Here is a 14368-nt window from a genome sequence, read left to right as displayed (position 1 = left end):
CAACACAGAAGCAATGAATAACAACAGTAGCGTGTTGTCATCTAACATGGCTCAAAATCAGTGAATACCTGTGCATGCTGTTCTTAGATGTGCTTTAAACAAAAAGCCAGCTAATATGCCAGTGACTGATGCAATATTTAGTTACATTTCTGAATCCACGTCGTATTTTTTGCCTTCACTCCCACGACTTACATTGTTCACCTGGTTTATCATGTGCACCATTATAACTAATTGTGTATTCATGGCTCTGAGTGAGTCATCCAAGTCTTCATCATCTTCATGGAACACATATGTTGAGTAAGTATCTGTGGGTATGTGTATTTTTCATTTATGTAGTTGTACTGAGTTATTGAGACTTACCACTTTCAATGGAGATAGTTTGTGGGAGATTTAAATAGGAAGTTGCTTGTCTTAAGGAGATTTTTAGATTTAGATTTTATTTGAGGAAGTAGTTTTGTCTTTAAACCCAATATATATGATAATTTTGATGTTATAGGCAAGAGTAAATGTAGATTAAGTTCTACTGTTGAACTGGCTTCATGTCTGTTCTGCCGTTCCAGTTTTCCCACTTTCTGAAGTTACTCAGTAATTATTTGCTCTATCAAGATGTATTTCCTGTTTTTATTGATGCAGATTGAGCACATGGGAGTTGCTGTCTTTAAAACTTCTGGCTAATTATATTGAAATGCTGAGTTTTTCTCTAATAAAATGTTCTGTCAGAAGCACTTGGACTGCAGAGTGCTGTTAGAATGTAAAGCTTTTATCTTCAGTGCTGCCAACACCTGCAATGTTAAATGACAATAAATCCATGATTTGTAGTCAGTCCTGAAATGTATAATGCCAGGGTTTGATTTTTTAAGAGACTATTTCAGGTGTCACTTTTTCACTTTGGCAAAAATGCTAGAATATGAATACTGGTAATTCTAACACCTAATACGAAGGAGAAGATCCCCAAATACTTTGTATTAAAAACAGGTTTAAAATTATTTTTTACTATATTGTGTTAAATGACACTGAAACAGCTTGGAAAGGCAAACTCTCATGCAAAAAGGAACAAGACTCTGCATGGTATTAAAATATACATCTCCAGAAGATGCTGAGGTGCTTCTCTACCTATGAGAGAGTTAAAGGTTGGATCAGAGTTGTATCTGCTGTTGGCATCAACTACCATTCAAATGCATTTCAAGAATAATTTCAGAATACTTCTTTCCAAATAAAAAGGGAAGCACTACATCCATATAATTTCTTAGTGCATTTGCTGACTACCAAATGAAAGCCTTTTGAATTCTGTAGGGATATCACTGCCTTCTTGAAATTATAAGTGCACTCAGTCAAGTCCAGAAGAGCTTTTACTGATAATTTTCCGTTAATAAGAATAATTGCCATCTTAAATTGAAAACCCTCTACTCTTGTATTCCTCTAAGTGTTTTAAATATTCTGCACAGAATGGTTGCTGTGTGCCCAAAGGAAATAACACAGCACATCACACACTCACTTGGCCACTTGAAACTGGAGGAAGATACAAATTTGAATCTTTATTTTAGCTGGTAACTGGGAGTTTGGTGTTTCTGAAATTATGGGGACTCACAGGAAAGAATTTGGAAAAAATGGTTGAATGCCAAAATGTGTGTCATGGCTTGCACATTAATAGCCATGTCTAGGTTGCAGTCAGTTACTCTCTCCAGCTCCATGTGAACCAGATACTGGTGGAATACACTGAAATCCAACAGGAATCTGTTTGTTCTCTCCAGCATTGTCTCAGTTTGCTGGCCCAGACATTAAATAGTCTGACCGTGCCTCTTCCATTGAGTGCTAACACTTCTCTTTCCATTTGGCTCTTTTCTCCCCTCCTTAGATTTACTTTCACTGGCATTTACACTTTTGAATCATTGATAAAAATATTGGCAACAGGATTCTGTCTGAATGAATTCACTTTCCTTCGGGATCCCTGGAACTGGCTGGATTTCACCGTTATCGTCATGGCGTGAGTGGGAACAAATAAAATATGGATTACAAATAATAATGGAACAAATAAATTATCGATTTATGTGGAACATATAAAATCCATGCTGGAAGTTCTCATTGCTGTGGTGCAGAAGGCTGTGTGTGGTTTAAAAACCAGCCCATGGCTCCTAATTGCACCTGAAACTGTCTAGAACATTGACTTTTCCCCTGATTTAGCACTCACACTATTACAATAATGTTTTAATCTTTCAAAAAGGGAATAATAGAGCTGTGCAGAGCAAGATATTCCCAGTGGTGGGTATATGTGAATGGACGTGTTTAGATTGGTGAAATGTAAGAGCTGGGCGTAAATACAGACTTGCTGAGCCAATGAATGAAAGTATAATAGTGCAGTTAGGGTGATGGGTATAGACTCCAGGATAGTGGATTAAATTATGGCTCTATCTCCAAAAATCATAGTTAAAGTCTAATTTTCTGGTAATTAGCAAGCTTCTATATACTGGCTAAATGCAGTTACAGAAGGGACAACAAACCAGCTCAGCCAGAATTTGTAAATTCATCATTTTGGGTGGTATCTTTGTATTTTAAATTAATGGTGTTTAAAGATGCTCACACAAAAGCAGATGTGCACAAGCTAGGAGCTGCCTCAAAAGGAAACTCCAATAATGAAGAAATGCATTTATGTTTCATAAGTCTTCAGACAAATCCTTGATATGTAGTTTTTTTAATACTTAAAATACACTTGGAAAGATTGACACCCAAGAATGACCACTGTAAATAACTGCCCTGTCAACTCTGTTTAAACACTTGGCATTTCACATCTGCTCTTTACAGGTATGTGGGAGCATTTAGTAGCTTGGGGAGTGTGTCAGTCCTCCGGACTTTCAGGGTTCTCAGAGCTTTAAAAACCATTTCAGTAGTCCCAGGTAAGAAATCTTATTTGCTGAGTATTTTCTCCTACTTAAAACTCATTCTTTGCTTCATTCAAAGCGTTGGCTTTTGCCTTTTTTTTCCCCCTGTATTTTTCGCAAGTTGCAGGCACAGCTGAATTTGTGCACACACAAAGTGTCTCAGTTCACCTGTTCCAGTCAGAATAAATCAAGTGTTAGAAAGAATATTGAATGTAGTTTATTTTCATTATGCTTTTCAAGATACTGTTCACAGTTTATAATTCTTTTGGCTGATGTGTGTGTTATGGTTCCACAGAAATAATTCTGGATATTGAAGGGACTTTGCCACTTATGATCTTACATCATCAATCCATGCCAAGAGAGGTTCAGACTGGGTATTATCTTCACAAATTACCAGTGTTGGAAGTATCATTAGAATCATGCATATTACTTTTCATGGATAAAGAAAAATAGACTATCTCTGGTTCGTCGATTTTGAGTGAATGTTTTTCAGGGATTAAAGGAACATCTAAAAATTGTAGGGTCGGATAAAAAAGGAAAAAAATTCTCTCATATTAATCCTTCTCATCCTAAATATACTTGTATTTAATATATTTTGGCCACATATTATCCTGTAATTCTTATATTGGCCACGTATTATCCTGTAAATTTTATACTTCATCTTTTATACATTGTTTTTACTCTAATCAAGTATGATATTTAAATTTCAGTTTTTCACCCTGTTTTTCCTTTTTACATTGTCTTTTTAGGGCTCAAGATCATTGTAGGGGCACTTATCCAGTCTGTAAAGAAACTTGCTGATGTGATGATCCTGACCGTTTTCTGCCTGAGTGTTTTTGCCCTCATAGGCCTCCAAATTTTTAAGGGCAATCTCAGGCAAAAGTGTATCAGGAACACAACAGAGTTTTGTAATAAAACGTGGGAAAGTTATGAAAAGTTTGCTAATGATTCAGGTAATTTTTTTCTCCTTAATTCTTCTTTAGATGATGCTATAGACACCAATGCACACATGTATAACCACTGCTGTGAATGATGTTGATGTTTTGACTGATATTTTGATGAGTAACTACCTGATAATGGCCTTCTGATTGCCAGAGCAGCTCGCAGGCATCCAGGAATGCACTCCTTCCCTTCATTATAAGAAACAGCACTCCCAAATTTTCCAGTAACATCCAGATCTGTTTCCCTGAATGATAAGACAGTAACTGAAACATGCATTAGCTTGTTCTCTGTTGTAATTCCCCAAAGTTCACCTTTTACTACAGGCTGAAGAGCCCATGCATCTTCATTTTCCTGCTCAGTGAGAACTGCTCCTCAGCCTAAAACAGAAGAATTTATTGAAAAGTCAAATTACTTACTTCTTGACACCAAATATATCTTATTTTATGTCTTGTATAAGATACATACAATACATATGTTTCATGTTTGCACCTTGGCTGAGGCTGGAGATGGAACCATGGAGCAGAGATCTGAAAATGCATCAAAGCATTCTCAGAGGAGCAACTGTAAGCTGCAATTCAGAATAGCAAAGCAAAGCCTTGTGTTAAAGGAGAAGCTTCAATATATGTGAAAAAACCAGACTTAAAATAATTGAATTCTGTGCCAGAAAAATGAAGAAAGCTTCATCACTGAAGAAAATCTCTCCCAGTCAGTTCAGACGCAGCAGCAGTTGCACAGGAAGAGAAGAATTTTCCCAGAGGAACTCAAAAAACACATAAAATTCACCCAGAACTGCTGTTTGTCCACACGCTGTGTGGCAGTTTCGTTCAGACAGGATTTCTTCAAGAACTTCAAAGTCCAGGAGAAGTATAGAAAAGATTTTTGAGGAAAACTTTTTTTTTTCTTGTTCCTACCAAAAGACACCATATTAGAAGCAGGTAATTTACGTGTACAGAATGCTGTAAAAATCATAATTGAAAGCAAACTTGAAAAGGAACCAATCAGTGACTATAACACCGTAGCAGAGACCATGGATGTAACAAAGTTGGGCTAAAAGTACTGATTTTCTGTGGGGAAGAACAAGAAGTAGAAGGATCTATACTTTAGTGTATGCAGAACATTGAAGCTGTATAAAGGCAGTGGTGTAGAGAAAACAGTTCAGGAAATACAAAATCTGTGTTTCTTCACAACCTTTGTGTTGTTCAAATCCTATGCCAAAAGGAAAATTTCCAGACAGCTTTAATGCAAGGAAGATGACTTTCGCATAGGATTTAGGAAGTACAGCCCTATAAGCCTATTTTTCTATAAAACTATTTATATATATATATTTTTGGACTGCTTTTGTCCTGATTTTGTGCAAAGTTCCCATCTCCCACATGGAGAACTATATGTTACTATGATTCTCTGAAGTTCAGCCACTGAATCTTCTTTAAAAAACCTTTTTTTTCAGTTTGCAGGAGTGGAGCTGAGCAAAATTTCAGTGGAAAGTAGCCCAGATAGGGATTCATTCCTTTATGGGGCATTTACATGGTATGGCAGAGCTGATATCAAAGGTTCCTGGTGGCTCTGAATCATGCTGACTGATTTGATGAGCACAGGAGAGGTTTGAGGAGCACCAAGGAGACATGACACCTCCCTTACCTCTAGGATAATAAATCCAGATCTTAATGGAGATAATTAGCTATTAGCTAAAGCTTTTACTTTGATTCTGCTGATAACAGAGCAACTAATGCTAAGAGAAATAAGGGAAGAGTTCAAAAAGGGCACAGCTCCAGCATCCTAATGGATAAATCTGCATTTCTCAGCTAAGCGGGGTTAGGAGCTGCTGTTTGGCTCAGCAGTGGATATTCACGCAACCAAATTTCTCTTTCTTCCCCCTCAGAATCAGACTTCGTCCTTAATGCTCATTGATAAAAGAACTGGTGTATTCTACTCCTAGAAATGTTTGCACACATTCTTGGAGAGGGGTAATTGCTACAGGCCAGAACGCTGCCCATTTGTGCCAACATTTATCAAATACTGGATTGGTTTTACATTTAGATTAGATGTTAGGGAGAAATTCTTTATTCAGAGAGTGGTGGGACCCTGGCACAGGTTCTCAGAAAAGCTGTGGCTGCCCCCGGATCCCTGGAGGTGTCCCAGGCCAGGTTGGATGGGGCTTGGAGCAGCCTGGGACAGTGGAAGGTGTCCCTGCCCATGGTAGGGGGTTGGAACGAGATGAGTTTTACAGTCCCTTCCAACCCAAACCACTCTGGGATTCTGTGACTGGATTTGAGCCTGTGCCTTCCAATTCTTAATTTCCTTTATGTAGATATAGCCAAAGTGATAATATCTTTAAAAATTCTGCATTAAAGGACTGCCTTCAGTCTGAAATTTGTGCATACACCATGTGCATGCTTATAAATGAGGCCAGGGCATCCTGCAATCTGGTGCAGTCACTGTGAGCACGGGAAACCTGTGCACTCACTCTTACAGGTCACTGGTTACCCATCACTATTCATGTTAAGTGATAGAGGATTTAGGCTAGAAAGTGCTCTGGGTTAAATTTTTTCTCCCTTTTTTTCTTTCTTAATAGATGACTTTGCTAGGAAAAGTGGTACTGTGGATATTTTGCTGTGTGGTCCTGGTGCTGGGTGAGTGCACTTAAGATTATTTCTTCCTTGGAAGTTTTCTCTGCCCCAGTGCTCCTATGTTTGCTCAGTCATGTGAGACAAAAGCAGAAATTCCAAGCTTTCCTTGAATGCAGAAACAGGAACACAGAAAACAAAGTATAGAAAACAGATAAGTTAAGTCTTGTGGGGAATGGAGTATGAACTTGCAGTTGGCTTATTCAGGTCTAATAAGACTTTTCTGAAGTGTTGTCTTCCTCTTTCCCTTTGATGTATGAGAGACCTGAAAGTGTGAAAGATCTGGATACAGCACTGGACAGACACTCCTGTCTGTAAAGGCGCAAGAGAATTAAACTGGAAAAACAAAACACAAATTTTAGAGGGCAGGTTTGGGCAAGGAGGGAGATGTGGCTGCTTTGCAGTGAGGGGCAGGGGATGAGGACTGGTGATGAGGGGGCTGTTCTGGGATGGTGGTCCACTCCAGCCTGTCTTCTTCCTTTGTTTCTGGATTGTGGGTGGTGCTGCTCTTTCCATCCCTCCTTCCAGACAATACTACCTGGAGTAGGAAACTGTTTTGCAATCTAATGAACTACAGAGCTGAAACTTAACCAGAACTCTTACATAAAGCTGAAGTATTCCTTGAAATCTGCACATTTATAAGGGATGAACTTCTTGTTATCAATTCTAGAGTCTGTCCTCCTGGTTATAAATGCTGTAAAATTGGGCCAAATCCTGATTATGGTTTCACCAGTTTTGACACATTTGGCTGGGCTTTTCTTTCCTTATTCCGCCTGATGACCCAGGACTACTGGGAGCGTCTCTACCAACAGGTACCAGTTTTGTGCATGGTTCAGAACTGATCTTCATTAATTGAAGCAGAAAATGTGTAGAGAGGACAAGAAACCTCAAATAAAAGTAATAGCCGCAAGTCATCAAGCCCTCGTCTTCCCTTCTGCATGTGACTCCTAGAGAAGGGATGCTGAAGTGCTTCCAAGCCCTTTCATCCTGCTCTTGGGAAAAAAAGTCCTAAAAGGGTTCTGTACTGTCCTTCAAAAATGTAAAAATGCCTCCTCGATTGTCTTCATGGGATGTACAATCAATGATTCATATGTGAGGCTATAGGAGGAGGAAGGAAGACAGGGAAGAATAGAAAAGAAATTTCTAATTCCATTTAAGCTTCCTGAAGCACTGTGTCTGGGAAGCTCAGCACTTTTAAAGAATTTCAGAGACACCTTGAAAGCCTACTTGGTATGTTTTGTGGTAATGTTTATCTCTGGGGTGTGTTGCTTGCAGACCCTCAGAGCTTCTGGGAAGGTGTATGTAGTCTTCTTCATGATGGTCATCTTTCTGGGCTCATTTTATCTAGTCAACTTGATTCTGGCTGTAGTAACAATGGCATATGAGGACCAGAACAAGGCCACCATTGCTGAAACTGAGGCAAAGGAAAGGATATTTCGGGAAGCCATGGAATTACTGCAGAAGGATCAAGAGGTACGTAAATTATTCTCTTGCAAGCTCTTTTTTTGTCTTGCACTATTTTTGGTCATGTGGCATCGTTTAGGTTGGAAGGGACCTTAAAGATCGTCTCATTCCAAGCCCCTGCCGTGGTCAGGGACACCTTCCACTAGACCAGGCTGCTCAGAGTCCCATCCAGACATAAGGAAAAGCATCACTACCTGTGTACAGCTGTATATAAAAACCACTCATGGAAACAGGAGCAAGTGATAATATTGAAATTAGCGTTTCCTGGAGCTGCAGAACAACTCCTTGTTCAGCTGTGTATGTCTCCTGTGAAGCAATGACTTATATTCTGGATAAAAAGCATTAACTGCTGATGTTACTTTAAGAAAAACCGTATTTTTAAATCTGGAAAACATAAAATTCCATCAACCAGCAGCTTCCAAAAGAAAATGTGGTTGTTTTAAAATTCATTTTTATTCTATTTTGGGCTGCTGAGCAAAGAAACATCCAGTAATTCTGCTGGATTAACATCTGAGACAAAACCTATTGTTGAATGAAAAGTCTCTTGGTAACTTAAATAGCATAGAAGTTTCTGGAACAAGATACTCCTGTGTTTCTAAAATATCGCCCTACATTCAATTCGGGAAGGAAAACCATCCACACTTTGAAAACAGTTCCAAGGATCCCCAAAGAAAAGAAAGAATTTTATTATGGTTTGAACATTTATTTTGGGGAAAGGACATATTCTACTGCATTATTCTCAAACTTAGCATTTTTATTGTAAGCAAATTTGCCATATGGAGGAGTAGGAGCTATAATGTGATTATTTTGCCTCTGGCAGGCCCAGTACATGTGATCATATAACACACTGCAAATGGCAAATTGTTCAGTGCTCCATATGTTGGGGAAACTCTCTCCTCTTTCTTTTAGCGTTATAATATATTTGAAGATTTTTAATGAGTTTTGTGAAACACAAATTGTTATCAGGAAATAATAATATAGAGCACACAAGTGCTTTCTTTCTGCTTTTATTCAGCACCCAGAAAAATATCATGCATGTTTTTCTTTTAATTTCAGTTGCTGAGTATTAAAGAGATTGATATCACATCACTTAGCTCCTTTGAAGCCTCTTCTCTGTCACCCAAGGAAATCAAAGAAAGGAGCAATAGGAAAAAGCGAAATAAGTCATTGGGGAGAGAAGACAATGAAGAAGAAGAACTCGAACTCCCCAAGTCACAGCTCCCAGACAGTCAACGAAAGTTGGTAATCTATTATCTGAATCTGAGATCCTTATAGCTTTTCTAGCTTTAATTTAAAATTAATGGCTTGAAAGAAAAAAAAATTGCCATTATAAATATGGATCATTTTTAAGTCTTTAAAAGAAACAAATTTGGGGATAAAGAAGAATTAGATGTAGAAATTAATTTGAAAAGGAAGTATTATAAATGAAGGATGAAAGCAAAGTTAAAATAGTTAAATAAATTTTCTGTTACAGTGAGAAATAAAAAGAAGTGAATGACTGTCAGAACTTAGCTTTTACACCGTCATTCTCTGTGAAAAATTTCATACTTAAAATTTCATACTTAAAAAGTTCATACTTAAACTTTTATACTTCAGTATAAAGCTCATCTCAAAAATAGCTGGTACAGCTCATAAAGTTTTATTATCTGCCGTTGAGATTCTAAACATAATCCTTCCCAAAAAGTCTAAATCGTATAAGAGTTTTGGACTTGAAGTGGTTGACCGTAAACCTTATGAAGGCCTAATAATTTACAGCTTCCCCCAATTTTCTCTATGATATTTTGCTGTTCCCTCGGTTTTGCTTTCCCTGGGCTTCCAGCCTCTCCTGTACGGCCCCAGCACCAACCAGGCCACGCGCCGGCTGAGCCACGGGAGCGTGTTCAACTTCCAAATCCCTGCTGTAGAGGCTGGCTCCAGAGGGGATTTTGGTGACAAGGACACCCACAAACCCCGGTGCCGGTCCCTGTCGGGAGCACAGATGGGAAGAAGGCCCAGCCTGCAAAGCCAACGGGGCCACAGCTCCCACCCCACCACCCCAAACTGCGCGTGGAGCGCCAAGGGCGACAATGCGGACCAACACCTCGGGGTGGGTTTGGGGGTGAGAGGAGGGAGCAGCAGGGTGCACAGCCAAGATCCAGTGTCCTCTGAAGGAGCCACGCTCCCACCAGTCATGGAAGGCTCGGGAAAGGGGGATCTGGTAAGGAAAAATGTAATATTTTCAATATACGCTTTACGCTGTGGTTTGTCGATCAGTGGTGGGGTTGGGTTTTTTTGTTGTTTTAGGAGTTTTGCCTTAATGGCAAACGGTGGTGTGCAGTCAAGCACACTGATGTGGGAATTTTTCGGTTGTCTGTAGAAACTGGTTTTTAATAGTCTGATACTCCCTGAAAATTAGATATTGGCTTTCCTGTTGTAAACCTTATGTTTCTGCTATTCATTAATTGTACTAACACAGTTTGAAAGGTTCCTAGTGCTGAAATTACAAGTCACCCAAGAGTCTTTTCTTCCTAAATGCTGCCCAGCAGTGTAATTTTAAATAATACCTGTGGGGGGTTTTTTGGGTTTTTTTTTTGCTTTTTTTTTTTTTGTTCATAGCCCCTTTAGTATCATGAGCAGCTTTGCCTGTAAGTTCCTCAACTTGCCCTATTTGTCCTTCACCTCTCTCCTATTCCATTAATCTATTGAATAATTCCTAGGCCTATTTCCCCTCATATACTCATTTCCATGTCTGTGCTTGCCCCACATTTCATGCCTCCAGGATCCATTCACTGCAGTCCCATGACAGAATAGGACCTTTAATCTCACCAGCTATTACATCTTGTAAAAACATACATTTATTGGCTGCATGTCATCGCTCCTATTAACTCTCACAGTTACCCATCATCACATCCTGGCTCATTTTACTCCCGTGGTATCTTCCTAATCATGTTTATTTCTCTGAGCAGCCAGCTGTGCATGATGAGAGCAGCACGATGCATTTACCTCCTCATCTGTCAGCGGAGAACTTTAATGAGGCTCTTCAGAGACAAAGGGCAGCAAGTGTAGTCAGCATAATTACCAGTGTCTTGGAAGGTAAGTGGTTCCTCATTAAGTTTATTTCCACCCTAAAGTAGTGCTACCATGAAAGAACAAAATATATTTCTTAAAGGTTAGCAGAGGTTTGTAGGCGTGTAGTTAGGAATTTCATTGTTAATTTGGACTTCTTTTAGGAAAAAACATGTTACACATTCTCTACGTACTGGAACACATCCTTTGCCTGTTGTAAAAGCTAATTTTGTAGGACAGGGAGTGAAGGGGTTTGGGGTGAGAGTGGGTGTAAGATATTTCTGATCATCTGACCTGCAGGACTGGGACACTGTTTTCACCTCCTGATCCTCTGATTTCTGTTGTGTCAGTGGCAGAATTCAGGGGATTTACAGGCATGCGGAATTCAACAATTAATAAGATTATGCAACTAAAATTAATTGTGGCAATTCTTGGCTATTGAATACTTAATGTCACCTTTTTATTCCTTTAATTTACCTTCCCATGTGAATTTTTGGTGGCAGTTAATCAGCGACAGTTATTTTGATGACTGATAGTTTTGTTGCAGATCTTGCTGAAAAAGTTCAGTCCAAGTTATTCAGGATGATGAACTTTTGTTTTCTTTTGGCCCTTTTGAGGAGCTCTACCACCAGTTCTTGGACCACAAGTATAAGACTGAACAGGGATGTACCTGGGACAGGAAGGTCTCTTTTCTTAATTTTTATATTTTTTTCCTGGGAGAATCCCAGTTGCATCCAGTTGAGTTTTGCCTTGCAGTGTAATTCTTCAGAGATCTGGGTTTAGTTGCACAGTTTCTGCTGTGAACTGGGGTGGAACAGGACTTGTGGCTCTAGTGGAAGACAAGAGCTAGACCTGGAGTGAGGATTGAGTCAAAGTGATCACTCTGGAAGAAGTGGTGTACAGTGCAGGTGTAGGTGCTGAGCACGTGGGAGAAGAAATGAAAATTAAACAGAGGGAGGAAATAAGGACAGGCCCAATTAAGTAAAGGACATGAGTCAGATCCAGCTCATCTCTTTTTGAAAGGCTTTCAGGTCCCTGAAAACCAGATGAGTAATTCCTACTGTGCTCGTACTTAAAGCTAGCTCCAGTTGGTCAATGAATTTGCACAGGACTTAAGCTGGGTCAAAAGTATTTTGAAGGGCTCATTAATATTAATGGTGAAGAAAGAAAAGCTATGAGATTTAGATTTGATTAAAAAGATGAAAATTACAAAGACAAAGAAGCTTCTGTCCCAAGTTCTACTTGTGGAAAATGGAGATGGGTTGAACTTGCATCAGCTGGGAAATGATGGGTGTGACCTTTCCCATAGAAAAGGCCAAAAGCGAAATTTCAGGCAATTGGGATTTTCCAGAGTCAGAATTCCCATGTCTACCACTGATTTTTTAAGCTGCCTTGAGAGTCAAGGGAGACAAAAAGTTGTAGGGTGTGACACAGCCATTGTCCCAGACACCCTTGTGGGGATAAGGTGGGAAGGGCTGTAGCTGCTCTGTTGTCCTGCAAGAGCATGAGATGTGGTGAGGCCTCTGCATCACAAATATCTCCATTGTCAGAAGATTGTAGTACCAGCCTGAGACAAATAAAAGCCTTTCCAAAGGCTTTAGAAGGAAGTGCTCATGAAAGAATTTGGAATCTAATTTTCTCTGAATTTTTATTTTCATTTTTATTGTAGCCCTGGTTTTGTGCCTGAGATGTTCTGGTTTTCTGAAATTCCTTTCCCAGGAAATTTTCTGTAAACAAGAGAAGTGTTTTTGTAAACTGTACTTTGTTTACATTTCTTTTCCTACGAGGGACTTCTTCTTGATGTCCCTCTGGTCTGACTAATGTGATTGAAGAAGTTTGTCCTTGTTTCACCAAACGAATTGGTCTGTGTAGAATAGTATAAAAAGAAGACCCATCCCAAAAATAAAAGAATCATTTTCAGCCTTCTGAAATCAGAGTCTGTGTCGTTGTGGTGTGCAACAGTGTCAGTTTATCAGCTGATGTAAGAACCACGTGAATGGTAAAAAGTGCAGGGAGGCTCTATGAGAGATGAGAGATTTCCTTTATCCTCTCTGGTCTTTTGAATGCTTGAAGTTGCTATTTTACCATCTTGCTCCGTGATAACTAATGATAGAAGGATTTTCTTCTTCATTTAGAACGTGAAGAAGCTCAGCAGAAATGTCCACCACGCCTGAAGAACTTCGCTTTAAAGTATCTGATTTGGGACTGTTGTCCACTTTGGTTGAGGATCAAGGAAAAAGTGTCTGCTTTCATAAAGGATCCATTTTTTGATCTCACCATCACAGTTTGCATTGTGATGAACACTTTGTTCATGGCACTGGAGCACAATAATATGTCACCTACTTTTAAAATCATGCTTAAAATAGGCAACTTGGTAAGCAAATTCTCAGCTACGTGGCTTTTTGTAGGATTAATTAACTGGTTGATGTGTATTTTCACTTGAAACATAAAAAGTGATAGTAAAAAATTTAAAAATAGCAAACCCTACATTTATAAACTTTGTTTCTAATATAGAAGATTCACAGATGTTTTTATACACTTTGGCATGCTCGTGAGAAGGCAGAAAACAATCCTCCAATTTTAATTAGAAGTGCATTCGGACTTCATAAACATGGGTTTTGTTAACCTGTCCATGAATGTTATTTGAGGGAACATGACCTAGAGATAAGACAAATTCATGTCTACTTTCAGGCTGATGCTACTGTTTCTTTGTCATAGGTTTTTACAGGAATCTTCACTGCAGAAATGATCTTAAAAATCATCGCTCTAGATCCCTACTACTATTTTCAGCAGCCCTGGAATATTTTTGACAGTGTCATTGTCACACTGAGTTTAGTTGAACTGGGTTTTCCCAAACGCAGAAGCGGGAAAGAAAGGCGAAAAGGAGGAACCCTGTCAGTTTTACGATCCTTCAGGCTGGTAATGCTTCACGCATGCTCAGTTGTATGAAACTTTATCTTGTGAATTTAACAGAGAATACTTCTGTAGTTAGGATGCAAGAAAAGACCTTTTTTTTTTTTTTTTTAACCCCAATTATTTTTATTTCCTTATCTTGGCTTTAAGAAACGCACTCAAATTCCTTGTGATGTTAGAGTCAGAGTTTAAGAAGTATGTTTCTTTTGAATTCACAGAGAAACATTCAAAAGAAAAAATATTCCAGAATGGACATGTTACAAAACTGATCCAAATAATTAAAAAATTGCATGGGAAATTAGAAAACAAATGTCAGAGTACAAACAGAAATAAACAATATTTAAAGAGAGATGTGAAATTATGTTGAGGTATCTACTTCATATACTAGGGACTGATTTAAATTGCCTTATCAAAATATAGACTCTTTTTGTAGTGCTACAGCAGCAGTCCCTGAGCTTTTGGTCCTCTGTTTTACATGTAAATTAGGCACCATAATCAACATCA

General features: G+C 38.8%; 1 protein-coding gene across 1 annotated transcript in view; it reads left to right on the top strand.

Annotated features, from left to right (window-relative positions):
* LOC136294658 (sodium channel protein type 5 subunit alpha-like) overlaps nt 1-14368 on the top strand; it is a 42767-nt gene that overhangs the window by 11172 nt on the left and 17227 nt on the right. Inside the window, exons 4-15 of the mRNA XM_066192666.1 lie at nt 193-297; nt 1856-1984; nt 2800-2891; nt 3626-3829; nt 6391-6448; nt 7113-7254; nt 7718-7915; nt 8963-9148; nt 9726-10103; nt 10852-10978; nt 13087-13325; nt 13670-13870. Coding sequence (XP_066048763.1) covers nt 193-297; nt 1856-1984; nt 2800-2891; nt 3626-3829; nt 6391-6448; nt 7113-7254; nt 7718-7915; nt 8963-9148; nt 9726-10103; nt 10852-10978; nt 13087-13325; nt 13670-13870 — 2059 coding nt within the window. The remainder of the gene's footprint in view (nt 1-192; nt 298-1855; nt 1985-2799; nt 2892-3625; nt 3830-6390; nt 6449-7112; nt 7255-7717; nt 7916-8962; nt 9149-9725; nt 10104-10851; nt 10979-13086; nt 13326-13669; nt 13871-14368) is intronic.

This window comes from Chamaea fasciata, unplaced genomic scaffold, assembly GCF_029207755.1.
Source record: "Chamaea fasciata isolate MVZ Bird 193981 ecotype frontalis unplaced genomic scaffold, bChaFas1.0.hap1 SCAF_1, whole genome shotgun sequence".
Lineage (NCBI taxonomy): Eukaryota > Metazoa > Chordata > Aves > Passeriformes > Sylviidae > Chamaea > Chamaea fasciata.
Note: the sequence above shows the minus strand (reverse complement) of the source record. Positions and strands in the feature narration are given on the sequence as shown.